Here is a 14002-nt window from a genome sequence, read left to right on the forward strand (position 1 = left end):
TATAAGATCATACTATAATTTTTGTATATATACCTAATAAAAATGATTTTTTTTTTGGGTTTAGATGGACCGTGGCCCACCCTGACCCATGAGTGGCGGAGCCACTGCCCACCACCAAAGACCTCTCTCCATGGACTGTTCCCACTAAATCTAAATAAATACTAATAGCACAAATCAAAAGTAGGGCTGCATGAAGAAGAAAATCTCTACCTATTGCTATGAACACAAACGAAAGTGAGGCAGACAAATAAAACTCTAATAAGAAAACTAAGTAGTAAACTTAATCAGGTATCTATTTGGTAAACATCAGAAGCTGAAAAGGTGATGAATCTGATGATTTTATTAGCACCATTCATAAAAGAAATCAAAAACGTAAAGTCCGGAGAAATAGCAAAAAATTTCATCCAACGGTATGAGAGTACAAAAAAAGCATAATAGTGCACAAGGATAAGCTGTGAGCTCATTCGTGATCCCTCGTGAGAAAATAGCTCGGGACATTTAGCATTTTCCAACAACAAATCGATCCATAATTAATAACACAAATCAATCAGTATCTTATAGAGATAATCTCCTACTTGCATCCTAATTGTGATATCTTTGAATCTATTATTGACATAATATGAGTCGTTATATCAAATAATTATAACGATTGAAATTTGGTGTGAGTCATTAGACTTACCTCTGATGTCAACGTATTCTAACTCATATATTATATTTTGGTTAGGGAGTCGTGTTTATTTACATGTTTTTGACCTTTGATCAAGTGTTATTTACATGTTAAACTACATCTTAGGGTAGATATATACAGGGCCGGCCCTAGGCATAGGCGGAGGTGAGACGGCCTAACTCCCATGCTAGTAGGGGGCCCAAATTTTATTTAAGTAGGGTGGGGCATATAGAAATATTTGGTTTATTGGAGGTATATATAGGAAAGTTAACTGAAAATGCCTCAAACATTGATATGATGAAGATATGGGCTAAAATCTTTTAATGATTTTGGCCCTTCTGGTACGATTTGCTATATATACCCCCATATAGCACAAATATTTCTACATACACCCTTCCTATAATTTTTTTTTTCTTCTTAATAATGTGTCAAAAAATTGATTATCGAAGAAATTGGTGATATTTTTTTTGGTCATTTGTTCCTAATAATGTGCCTCACTAATATTAAAAGAATGGATCATGTTAACTTGTACCCTTATGACACAAGTTAAGAAACTAAAAATGTAATTAAAAAATCACTTTTGCATTGAAAATATAAAATTTTAAACTTTTAATGAAATGAATGTACAATTCCCAAGAAAAAGTTTCTATGTTTAATTTTTAAACTTGTGCCCTAAGGGCACAAGTTAACATTTCCCTAAAGTATGATGATATTTATTATCCAAGAAATTGAGATAATTTTCTTAACAAACAAAGTATTTTTTAGTTGAAAATTAGATTGCTACAGAAATTAATCTTAATCTTGTCTTTCAAAGGTTTCAAAAAACATATATCAATATAGTAATGTCAACTTTCTTGAATTGATATCAATCCAATCAAACTCATCCAAAAAATCCTAAAAGTGGGTTGTGCTAGGGATGTAAATGGATATCCATGGATGCGGATAGTGTGATATCCGTGTCCGTTCCGTTGGATAAATATGAAATCCGAACCCTATCCATATTCACGCATATATCAAATTTAGGGGGTAATCCACAGATTTTGAGGTATCCGCGGGTTTATACATATATCCATGGATAACATTTATAAAAATATTGTTAATTTTTTTAGCTGAAATTTAAAAACAAAAGTTCTTTACATGCAAGATACATTACAAAGATCATTGACCGAACAAAAACATAACAACAAAGTTCATCAGTTTTTTCATTTTTAAGTGTTTGTTTAGGGATTTTAGAAGAATCATTTTATCAAAAAAAAACTATTTTGATCTTAAAATGAAAAACTTTTCTGAAAATCTATTTTTTTTTTCAAAAACAAGGAGGTAACAAATGCATAAGTTAAAACCCATTTTTTAAAATAAATTTTTATGGGTAGTAGGCAAACCAAAATAACTTCAATTTTTTTTTTAAAATCTCTAAAATAAGATCCCTAAATTCTTTTAATACAAAATCTATTTTTTCTAAAGCTCAAACAAACACACCCATAATGATATATGCACTTGTGAACTCTAGCTCATGTTACAACTATCAACCAGAGTATTCCAACAAACAAAGTATACAACTTTATTATCTTTAATTTCAGTGTATATAACATATCAATAAAATTGTGTTATCCAAAATGGGCATCCAAGTACATGTGACGGTGAAAGATAGGACGGACGTGCATTATTTTAGAACTTTTGAGTTAATAATATTTGGAATTTGCACTTTGAGTTCAGAATACTTTAGAACTTGGTGTTCATAATAATGAGGACATGCTTTTGATGGATTTGATATCTTCAAGTAAAAAAATCTCGTGCAAGCTGCAGGCCATGTGCAAACAACAAATACATAGCGGAGAATCCGCTTCCTCCTGAATATTTTTTAGGTCTTGTTAACCATTGCCCTGAAAATATAAGATATTATTTTTGATAAAGTAATGATTACACAATATTTTCATGAAAACTTACTTGTTTTGGATGCTTAACCATTGCCCTTGGGGCACCGGTTAGCATTCTCCTATTTTTAATAGTACCTTAATGCACTACTTAGTTAATTAATGATCCACTTTGTCACGTTACCCTTAAAACAATCATTTTTGTTAATCATTGTTTAATTCAACGTCCATGTGAGTTAGCTGTAACCTGATTTCATCATTTGAATAATAGCAACTGATCATCAGTCTGGTTGTTAGTGTCTCCAAAATTCAACGCAAATACCTCCTCCTCCTCTTCTTCTTCTTGCTGCACATTTTACAAACTTAATTACTTATGGCGACTATTGTGGGAGAAGCACTTCTTGCAGCTTCTTTGGAAGTGTTGATGGAAAAGATTGTTTCTGGTGAGTTCGTTGATTTATTTCGGAGCACCAAGCTTGACGTTGCACTTTTGGAAAAGCTGAAGATAACAATGTTGAGTCTTCAAGCTGTACTTCATGATGCTGAGGAGAAACAGATCACCAACCCTGCTGTCAAGCAATGGCTGGAAATGCTGCATGATGCTGTCTTTGAAGCTGACGATTTATTTGACGAAATCAACACGGAGGCATTGCGGTCAAAAGTTGAAGCTGAGTATGAAACCCGAACTGCTACTGCTCAGGTGCTGAAAACACTTTCTTCTCGTTTCAAAAGTTTTAATAAAAAAGTCAATTCTAAACTGCAAATACTATTTGAAAGATTAGAACATTTGAGAAACCAGAATCTTGGATTGAAAGAAAGGGGTTCCAGTAGTGTTTGGCATATATCTCCTACAAGTTCTGTTGTGGGTGATGAATCTTCTATTTGTGGTAGAGATGATGACAAAAAGAAACTGAAAGAGTTTCTGCTGTCAGAGGATAGTAGTGATGGTCGAAGTAAAATAGGAGTGATTTCCATTGTAGGTATGGGAGGGCTAGGGAAAACAACATTAGCTAAAATCCTTTACAATGATTCCAATGTGAAGCGGAAATTTGAGGCGAGAGGATGGGCACATGTCTCAAAAGATTTTGATGTTTGTACTATCACTAAAACCCTTCTTGAATCTGTTACTTCTGAAAAAACCACGACTAATGATTTGAACGGTTTGCAAGTTCAATTGCAGCAAAGTTTGCGAGACAAAAAGTTTTTGCTAGTATTGGATGATATATGGTATGGAAGATATGTTGGTTGGAATAATCTGAATGACATCTTTAATGTTGGGGAAATGGGGAGTAAGATCATTATCACAACACGAGATGAAAGAGTTGCATTACCAATGCAAACCTTTCTTTCTGTCCACCGTTTAAGATCTTTGGAAAAGGAAGATTGTTGGTCTTTACTTGCCAGACATGCATTTGTAACAAGTAACTACCAACAACGATCCAATCTAGAAAAAATTGGTAGAGAAATTGCCAAAAAATGTGATGGGTTACCATTAGCTGCAATAGCACTTGGAGGTTTTCTTCGCACCAAATTGTCACAAGATTATTGGAATGATGTTTTAAAAAGTAGTATTTGGGAATTGACAGATGATGAGGTGCAACCAGCTCTGCTATTGAGCTATCGTCATCTTCCTGCTCCTATAAAAGGATGCTTTGCTTATTGTTCAATTTTTCCGAAGAACTCAATCATAGAGAAAAAAATGGTAGTTCAATTGTGGATTGCAGAAGGCTTAGTACCTAAGCCCAAAATTGAGAAAAGTTGGGAAAAAGAAGCCGAAGAATACTTTGATGAACTAGTGTCGAGATCTTTGTTACGTCAAAATTCGACTGGTGATGAGGAAATGGGCTTTGAAATGCATGACCTCATTAATGATTTGGCAATGGTAGTTTCATCTTCATATTGTATTAGATTGGGAGAACAGAAGACACATAAAAAGGTACGTCATTTGTCATACAATAAAGGGAAATATGAGTCATACGATAAATTTGAAAAATTGCATGGATTAAAATGTCTACAAACCTTTCTACCCTTGCCATTACAAAGAAGGTCGTGGTCGCCTTACTATTTTGTGCCGGGGAGGTTGATTTGTGACTTGTTGCCACAGATGACACAGTTACACGTACTGTCTTTGTCAAACTACAAGAATATCACTGAGTTTCCCAATTCTATTGGAAATTTGATATACCTGCGATACTTAAATCTCTCTCACACTGAGATTAGAATGTTGCCCGCTGAAACATGCAAGCTTTACAATCTGCAGACCTTGTTGCTGTCAGACTGCAACAGACTGACTGAATTGCCGAAAGACATGGCAAAGTTAATGAATCTACGTCACCTTGATATCAGAGGCACTCGATTGAAGGAAATGCCTGTGCAAATATCCAGACTAGAAAATCTCCAAACTTTGTCGGACTTTGTTGTAGGTATTCAGGACGATGGATTGAAGATTTCAGATTTGGGAAAACATTCCCATCTACGGGAAAACCTTACCATCTCACAACTTCAAAATGTAACTGATTCATCCCATGCTTCTCAAGCAAACTTAGTGATGAAAAAACAAATTGATGAGTTGGTACTTCAATGGTCTGGCACTAGTCCATCAAATTCACAAATACAAAGTGGTGTACTTGAACAATTGCAGCCATCGACAAATTTGAAGAGTCTCACCATCAATGGCTATGGTGGAAACAACTTTCCAAATTGGTTGGGTAGTTCTTTATTTGGCAACATGGTGTGTTTGAGAATCTCACATTGTGAAAATTGTTTGGTGCTGCCACCCCTCGGACAATTAGGTAATCTGAAAGCTCTTTATTAGCGAGATGAAATCAATAAAGAGGATTGGTACCGAGTTCACGGGAAGTATTTCTCATTCGTTTCAACCATTTTCCTTCTTGGAGACACTAGAGTTTGATACAATGCTAGAGTGGGAAGATTGGAAGTTGATTGGAGGTACAACTGCAGAGTTTCCTCGTCTAAAACGTCTGTCACTACGACAATGTCCAAAACTCAAAGGAAACTTACCCCTTGGACAATTACAGAATCTTGAAGAGATCATTCTTGAAGGGATGAAATCATTAAAGACACTTGATACTGGGTTTTATGGAAGTAGCAGTTCTCGTTTGTTTCAACCATTTCCCTTCTTGAAGACTTTGAGCTTTACGAATATGCAAGAGTGGGAGGAATGGAAACTGATTGGAGGTGCATCTATCGAGTTTCCTAGTCTTACACGCTTGTTACTATGTAATTGTCCGAAACTCAAAGGAAATATACCAGGAAACCTTCCTAGTCTTACAAGTTTGTCACTTAAATATTGTCCCAATCTCAAACAGATGTCGCCCAACAACTTTCCTTCCCTTGTTGAACTTGAGTTAGAGGACTGTTCTCTACTGATGGAGGCAAGGCATTCATCAGATGTGTTCAACCAATTGATGATTTTCCTCAATGCTCTTCGAAATATTTCCTTAAGGAATATTCCATCTCTAACGTCCTTCCCGAGAAACGGTCTGCCCAAAACCATACAGTCGCTTAAAATCTGGAAGTGTGAGAATCTAGAGTTCCTTCCTTACGAATCCTTTCACAATTACAAATCACTTGAGCATTTGGAAATATCCGATAGTTGTAATTCTATGACATCGTTTACCGTATGCGCTCTCCCTGTCCTTAGAAGTCTATGTATTTACGGCAGTAAGAACCTGAAATCGATATTAATTGCAGAAGATGTGTCGCAACAGAAACTCTTGCTTCTTAGAACCATCAAAATAGAGCATTGCGATGAACTGGAGTCATTTTCCCTTGGTGGATTTCCCATTCCTAACCTCATTCATTTATCTGTTTGTAATTGTAAGAAGCTTTATTCGCTACCAAGATCAATAAATATCCTAGCTAGTCTTGAAGAAATGAAAATTCACGACCTTCCAAATCTGCAATCGTTTTCCATACATGATTTTCCTATCAGCTTACGGGAACTGAGTGTTGGCAATGTTGGAGGGGTTTTGTGGAATACAACTTGGGAACGTCTTACTTCTCTTTTAGAGTTGCTAATTTGGGGTGATGACATTGTGAATGTGCTGATGAAAACGGAAGTTCCATTGCTACCTGCTTCTCTCGTCTCTTTAAAGATCTCTTTACTTGAAGACATAAAATGCTTGGATGGGAAGTGGCTTCAACATCTCACCTCTCTCCAACATTTTGATATTATTGATGCTCCCAAGCTCAAGTCGTTGCCAAAAAAGGGGAAGTTGCCTTCCTCCCTTAAAGTGTTGAATATCAAAAAGTGTCCGTTGTTGAAAGCAAGTTGGCAGAAGAAGCGAGGGAAAGAGTGGCGTAAGATTGCTCACATTCCATCGGTACTTATCAATGGACAAATGATCACATGAGTATCATGTCGAGGTGAGTCACCAAAACATATACTTCTTTCAATTTTCATGTTATAAAAGTCACCAACAAATATTTTATTTTCATACATTTGCCCTATAGTATGCCCTTTATGTCTTTCAACTTTGACTATGTTTCAGTGTTTCATTTCATGATTATGTGTTTGGTGATTGTTTATTTTTCAGTGACAATTCTCCACGATATCTCTTAGTCTCGCAGATTCTCAACTTCGACACTCTTTTGATTCTCATAACAAAGTTCTATCAGGTGTTTCGAGAATGCATGTAACGTGTTTGATGAAATGCATGTCAGGAATTTGTTGGTTTCATAACTCTAATTTCTAGCTGTATTTCAATGGCTCCGCCTATTTGTTCTTGGTCGTTTCTGTCGTCACCTGAGACGGCGCCGCCGGGACAAAAGTCATTCACCCAAGCGGTGTTCGCTGCTGTGGAGGACAGTTTGCCTTCGCTTCCTCCTAAGGTTATCGTCGGAGTCACCGTTCGTATCAGAATCACTCAACGCGAGTATGAAGCCGAACTCTCTGTCAACGAAATTCCTGAAGCAGAAATTGGAAAGTATGTGGCCAAATTTGAAACCTTGGGCCATCACTCCCGCTTGGCAGAGGTTTCTTCAAGTTCAATTTTCACTCGATGGAAGAGATGAAGAAGGTCTGGGCGTTGGGTGCTGTTCAGCTGAAGCCTGGGCTCCTGCGTTTCTTTTGCTGGTCTAAAGACTTCGATCCTCACAATCAAACACAATCTCACGCTCAATTGTGGGTAAGACTTCTGAATCTTCCCCAAGAACATTGGAGAAAGATCACTTTATTTGAAATTGCATCAGGAATTGGTACCCCTCTAACTATAGATGAAGCAACACAATCCCGTCTTTTTGGTCACTACGCTCGTATTCTTGTTGATGTGGATATGTCTGATACACTTTTTAATTCTGTTGTGGTTGAGAGGGAAGGTTATGCTTTCCCGGTAACCGTTGAGTATGAACGCAGGCCATCATTTTGCTCTCATTGTAAGATGTTAGGACACTCTATTCAAGATTGCAACCGTATCAATAATGCACAATCCTATGCTGCTCCAAGAAACCACCAGAAAAACCTTTTCACCAGGCTGAACCGTCCAAAAAAACCGACTCACTCAACATCACTCAACAGCCAATTTACTCCAAATTATCCCTTCAACTCAGTCCTATAACTTGTAAGGTCTTATGAAGTTGGAATAATGGGCTTCACAAACCAAGAGGATTGCAAAAAAGTCTATATATGTGTGGTAATGGTTTAGTTATAGCCTTATAGGATAATAGGACTGACGTAGTGATATCGCCCATTTAGCATTTAACCAAGTGATGCACTCTCCAAGGCCACATGATTGTGAGTATTTGTTAACTCCTACCAAAAAAGGCATGTTTTACATTCACATTGAAGGATGAAGAACTTGATTGATTGCTTAGAAATTCATGATAGAAAATTGAAATGTGTGTTGATTTGATGATTTAATATAATTTATAGAATTGTGAAATATGCAAATTACTTGAAAATTAGAAAGATATCTTTTTGTCTCGGTAAGTTATTGTGCTTTTGATGCAAATGTGTAGGTTAATTGGAATCCCTATCACAACAGTATTTGGAAGTTGTACTTCAATCACCTAATCCATTTTCATTAGAATGATGGCTAGTTATGTGCTATGAATATCGTTAAAATTATGATTTCTGCTAGTCATTTCTATTCATTTTAGGACAAGTTATGTTTCTGCAATAGGTTTTTAGAAACACCGTGATTGATCCAGAAGGATGTCCTCAACATTGATGTACATAGCTTCTTTCAACAGATGTCTCATTCGTGCTGGTAAATCCTACTACCTGCTAAAACTATAGACCATTTTTTGAACCCTATGATAGTTAGAGTAAGAGTTCCAAGAATCTGAAATTCTGCCATAAAATAAGTAATGTTCTGAGCAAAGATTATTTTAGCTAAAGTTCGAACTCAGTATACTTCTAAACGATTTGTCTTAACTAAAACTCAATTATAGACTATAAATGTTCAATCATTTTTTCATGGTTATTATATATTGCCATAAATGAATCTAAATATTTTTGCTATTGTGTGGTGGGATGCAGCAATACTCAATAGAGCTAACAAAGGAGCGAATTGAGGGAGTCCACGTGGAGCACATCGAGATATCTGGGTTGCCGATGTTGAACACTGATCATGAGGTGGATGGCACGTATCCGACGGAAGCGGAAGTGTTTTGTCAGAAGGTTCTAGAAGCTAATTCATATCTCTTTGCTTATCCTGATTACAACTACTCCATCACTCGTATGTTTATTTCCTTTTAATTGCCTGTTTAATTTGCAAATTCGTAAGGATTTAGTGAAAGTCGAATTGATCAGAAGTAAAATAGAAGGAATGTTCTATAGATCATAGGAAGGGCATTATGCTTTCACTGATTTGTAATTATTTGTTTACTTACAAATACAAGTCAACTCTAGCATGTCACTTTATTTCTTGATCATACTTTGTGCAATGCAGTGTATCTTTGGCACCATTGAAGAATGCATTAGATTGGGGATCAAGACCATCAAATGTGTGGGCAGGGAAAGCTGCTGCAGCTGTAAGTGCTGTTGGTGGTGGGAGACGAGCACAATTTCTTCTCTGCCAAATCGACCGCTAATGCGAAACCATTGCTGACTTGGTTGATTTAGAGACCAAAGAGAAGATTAAAGAAATTATTGTTTCCTTGCAAGAATTCACCTTGAGACTTCAAGAGAATTGTTTTGGGAGTAATATAAAGCATGAACATATATATCTTCAAAGCCTTACATGGTTTATCTAAGGAAGATGCCATTTTATTTGGTTGTGTGTTGTGTAGTATCTGGAAACAAAGAATCAACAAAGTGTTGAATGAGGAAATTGATGCTCAAGCTTATGTTTCATGATTGGCAAGATGCTCGTAAGATTTGTAATATATCTTGTCCACAGCCGTGACAAGAAGGAAATGTGAAATGGACCAAACAAGCTGAAGGAAGATTTAAGTGTAATATTGATATTTCTTTCTCCTAGCTTTCTAATAGAGTGGGTATAAGAGTTTGTATAAGGGATGATACATGCAATTTTTATTTTTTTTATAGCAAAAACCGAATGGTTTACTGCAGTATGTGAGGTACATGTTGGCGAAGCTCTTGGATTGTTATCAGCTTTAGAATGGGTTCATCAATTACATTTGGGACCTATCGATTTCGAGGTTCGTGCCAAAAAAGTGGTGGATAGTTTTTCATCTCCAGATCAGAATGTTAGAGTTTAGGATGATTATTCATATTTGTAAAACTACCATTGAACAATATTATGTCAACTCTCTAGTGTTGAGTTTGTGACGAGACAATAATACCAACAATTATTACATTGGGTAAATAATCATTCTCATATCCTTGAATGTATATAATGAGTAGCCATAATAGTCTTTCAATATATTAAAATTTTAAAATAGTATCTGATTACAAAGTTTGTTAATCAAATTGTCTCTTACGTTAAAATGTTACATTAATACTATCATACTCAAACTGTTTAAAAACACGATTTTTATTTAAACGGTTTTATGAACCAAACCGAATCATAAATTTGGTTCAGTTTGGTTTGGTTTTTAAACGATTCACACTCCTAATTATATCACTTATTTTCAAAGATTGTTTTCTGCATTATCCGACACTTTTAGAATTTTGATATATTGAAAAATTATCACGACTGTTGAATAGACGTTGGGGAAGGAAAATGATTATTTTTCTTTGCTAGATTACATGTGATAATGTGAGCATGAAAATGTGTCTGGCAGGGGCGGACCTGTTAAGGTCCTGGTGTGGCAAGTGTCACACCAAACATGTCCAATTGTTTTTTTTTTTTGTTAGGTCCAAAACACAAGCATATCCAAAAACTTTAAACTAGTGCAGTACACTTGATGCACAACATGCAGTGCATTTGATGCAGTACAAAGAGATTGTTCTATCTTTGCCTTATGTTGTTCACTTATTTATATTATAGTTTGGTTTTGCAAGCTTGCAATGTAGTCGATGTGAGACTTAGTATCTATCTATGTTTTACAAAGCATGTGTAGAGAGTCAACTAAGTAACAAGACAAGATGAGTGATCAATAGTTAAATGATCGTCTTGTAACATATATAGTAAGAGATGTTCTTAGAACAATTAGTAACGATGTCATTTTAACTCATTTTCAACAAATGGAAAATATAGTATTTTTTTTTTTTATAATTTTGGTTGTTACAACTATTTTTACTATAATTTCTTATTGAACTAGTTACAAACCCGTGCTTCGCACGGGTTGAATAACGTATTTTTTTTTTTAAATTTAGCTTCGAAGGAGAAATCTTATAAATTACGGAAAATTGTTGTCCTTTATAAATGTGAAAATCAAATCTGCGTAAACCAAAATTTTGCAACACAGTGCCTAAAGCACTACATAAAAAATAACATAACAACTATTGTAATATCATATTCCTTAAAGTTAATCCGAACGCAAAATTTTGCCCTTGATTTAACCTAACTTCTTTGCTTAATTTTACTGTATTAACCATATTTAATTTAATCAAAATGTTAACGTTAATTGTTAAGGAAATCAAAATAAACAAATCGCACATAATTTTTCTCCTTAATTTTACTAAAAAAATTATATTAACTCTAAATTTAATTTATGCAAAATGTCATATCTTATTTATAAACGTTAACCCGTGACGCAATATTAACCCTAGATTTAACCTAACTTTTTCGTGACTTTACTATATTAACCGTAGATTTAATTTATGCAAAATATCATATCTTATTTCTAAATGTTAATTTGTGACGCAATATTAACCCTAGATTTAACATATTTTTTCGCGGGACTTTACTATATTAACCCTAGATTTAATTTATGCAAAATGTCAGCTCTAATTTTAACCTAATTTTTCCCTCCACACTCTTACATTTAATGTTTATCTAAGGTCAAATAATAACCTTAGATAATCACGACATAAAAAAACTTTTTCGAAAAAAAAGATGTTAAAACAACGGAACATTGTGATTCATCATAAAATATGTATGGGCTGATTTAGAGATCATATAATCAGTTTATGAGATTAGAAATTGACATAATGTTTAGGATGAAAACAATTGGAACCAAAAAGAAACCAATGATGTGTGAATTATGATTACATATTATCCAAAAATAATATTAAAAAATAAAAGAAAAGGTTCCCAACGTGAATTGAAGAGAGATACTTGTGAAATAAATTGTCGAGAAATAGTTTTTTTAAGTAGCATGCAACAATTTTTGGGCAAAGCTCATTCCATTCAATTTTTTTAAGTAGCATTCAACAATTTGATATTGTATTTAGCCTAACTTCTCCTTAAAAATGTAGAGAAGTTTGTCAAACGATACCTTAATCTCCCAGAACGGCAATATAGAAGCAACTGAATTTGGGAGAAAAAAATTTAAAAATAGTTAAAAATATAAAAATTGGAAAATAATTAAAAATTATTAACCCTATTTAATTAATCCTGTTTAATTTAATCAAAATGTTAATGTTAATCGTTAGGGAAATCAAAATAAACAAATCGCTCCTAATTTTTCTCTTTAATTTTACTAAAAAATTATATTAACCCTATATTTAATTTATGCAAAATGGCATCTCTTATTTCTAAATGTTAACCCGTGACGCAATATTAACCCTAGATTTAACCTAATTTTTTCGTGACTTTACTATATTAACCCTAGATTTAATTTATGCAAAATGTCATATCTTATTTCTAAATGTTAATTTGTGACGCAATATTAACACTAGATTTAACATATTTTTTCATTCAATTTTTTGAAGTAGGATTCAACAATTTGATATTGTATTTAGCATAACTTCTCCCGTGAGCTTAGCTCAGTTGGTAGGGATATTGCATATTATATGCAGGAGCCGGGGTTCGAACCCCGGACACTCCACTTCTCCACAATTAAATTGTGTGAGCTCTAGCCACTAGGCTACTTGACCAAAAAAAAAAAAAAAATGTAGAGAAGTTTGTCAAACGATATCTTAATCTCCCACAACGGCAATGTAGAAGCAACTGAATTTGGGAGAAAAAATTTAAAAATAGTTAAAAACATAAAAATTGAAAAATAATTAAAAGTTATTAAAAATATAAAAATTAGAGAATAATTAAAAAATTGGTTAGGGACAAAAATGGAAATTCATAGGTCAACCTTAAAAAAAAAACTAAACCAATTTGTAATTTACCAAATTGCCCCTAATAGGGACAAAATGGTAAAATCAATGGACATTAACTTTTATATTAGTATATAGATTCAGTTTTATTTAATTATTTGTTAAAAATTGTGCCTCACCAACATTGTAAGTTCTGGTCCGCCCCTAAATTATCCGGAGATGATCCATTCATAAAACTTCCGACATCGGTAAGTGTATGATATCACCCTTTTCAATGTTTAAAACTTCCGATCTTAGAATATTGTGAGTTCATGATACTAGAGTCTACAAATTCAATTTTTCTACTATTTTTTTGTAAAGTCCTCCCGTGTGAGAAACTGAAAATGAGAAACATAAAACATTGACTTTTTTCGTTAATCAGAAATGGTCAAATGAAATGACTCAGTGCTTCAAGCCTTCAATGGTAGACTAATTCATTTTATTGTACAATTTTTACTTTAATATTTTAGTTATATATTTTTAAAATTATAAAAATTGATATTTTAAAAATACTTATAGAGAAAAACTCAACAACTAGTATTTGTCTTTATGTAATAGTAAACATATATAGTTAAAGTATGTTATGTTAATAATGCATGGTCGAACAATGTCAATTATTTTTGGATAAAAGGAGTATCATTTCTTTTGTTTTTAGTCCTTCTAAAAAATTTCTACAAACACTTATTCCCAAAATGTTTTCCATCAGCGAATTAGGTGTTCGATGTTAAAATAAGTTAAATGTGACATTGTATAGAGAGACTAAAAATGAAAGATGATATAATTACATGGATCAAAATTTTATATTAAAATAAGTTTTGATTCTTATAAATATATCATCTT

The 14002-nt window shown here is 33.9% G+C and overlaps 2 protein-coding genes across 7 annotated transcripts; both read left to right on the forward strand.

Moving 5' to 3' along the window:
• The first annotated feature begins 2757 nt into the window (after positions 1-2757).
• LOC11428146 (putative disease resistance RPP13-like protein 1) lies at positions 2758-10348 on the forward strand. 6 transcript variants are annotated; one of them, XM_024779291.2, is made up of 5 exons: positions 2758-6930; positions 7101-8296; positions 8685-8771; positions 9044-9242; positions 9456-10348. In XM_024779291.2, the coding sequence occupies exon 1, from the start codon at positions 2915-2917 to the stop codon at positions 5354-5356; it is 2442 nt and encodes an 813-aa protein (XP_024635059.1). In that variant the 5' UTR covers positions 2758-2914; the 3' UTR covers positions 5357-6930; positions 7101-8296; positions 8685-8771; positions 9044-9242; positions 9456-10348. The 6 variants fall into 6 exon arrangements, with proteins under 6 accessions (XP_024635059.1, XP_024635061.1, XP_024635058.1 ...); XM_024779293.2 differs by having other exon boundaries at positions 7101-7691; XM_024779290.2 differs by having other exon boundaries at positions 7101-8771.
• On the forward strand, positions 5361-6917 carry LOC120579469 (putative disease resistance protein At3g14460). Its single transcript, XM_039831841.1, has one exon. It carries the CDS (start codon positions 5361-5363, stop codon positions 6915-6917), a length of 1557 nt encoding a protein of 518 aa, XP_039687775.1.
• Positions 10349-14002: the final 3654 nt, after the last annotated feature.

This window comes from Medicago truncatula, chromosome 3 (genome assembly GCF_003473485.1).
Source record: "Medicago truncatula cultivar Jemalong A17 chromosome 3, MtrunA17r5.0-ANR, whole genome shotgun sequence".
NCBI lineage: Eukaryota > Viridiplantae > Streptophyta > Magnoliopsida > Fabales > Fabaceae > Medicago > Medicago truncatula.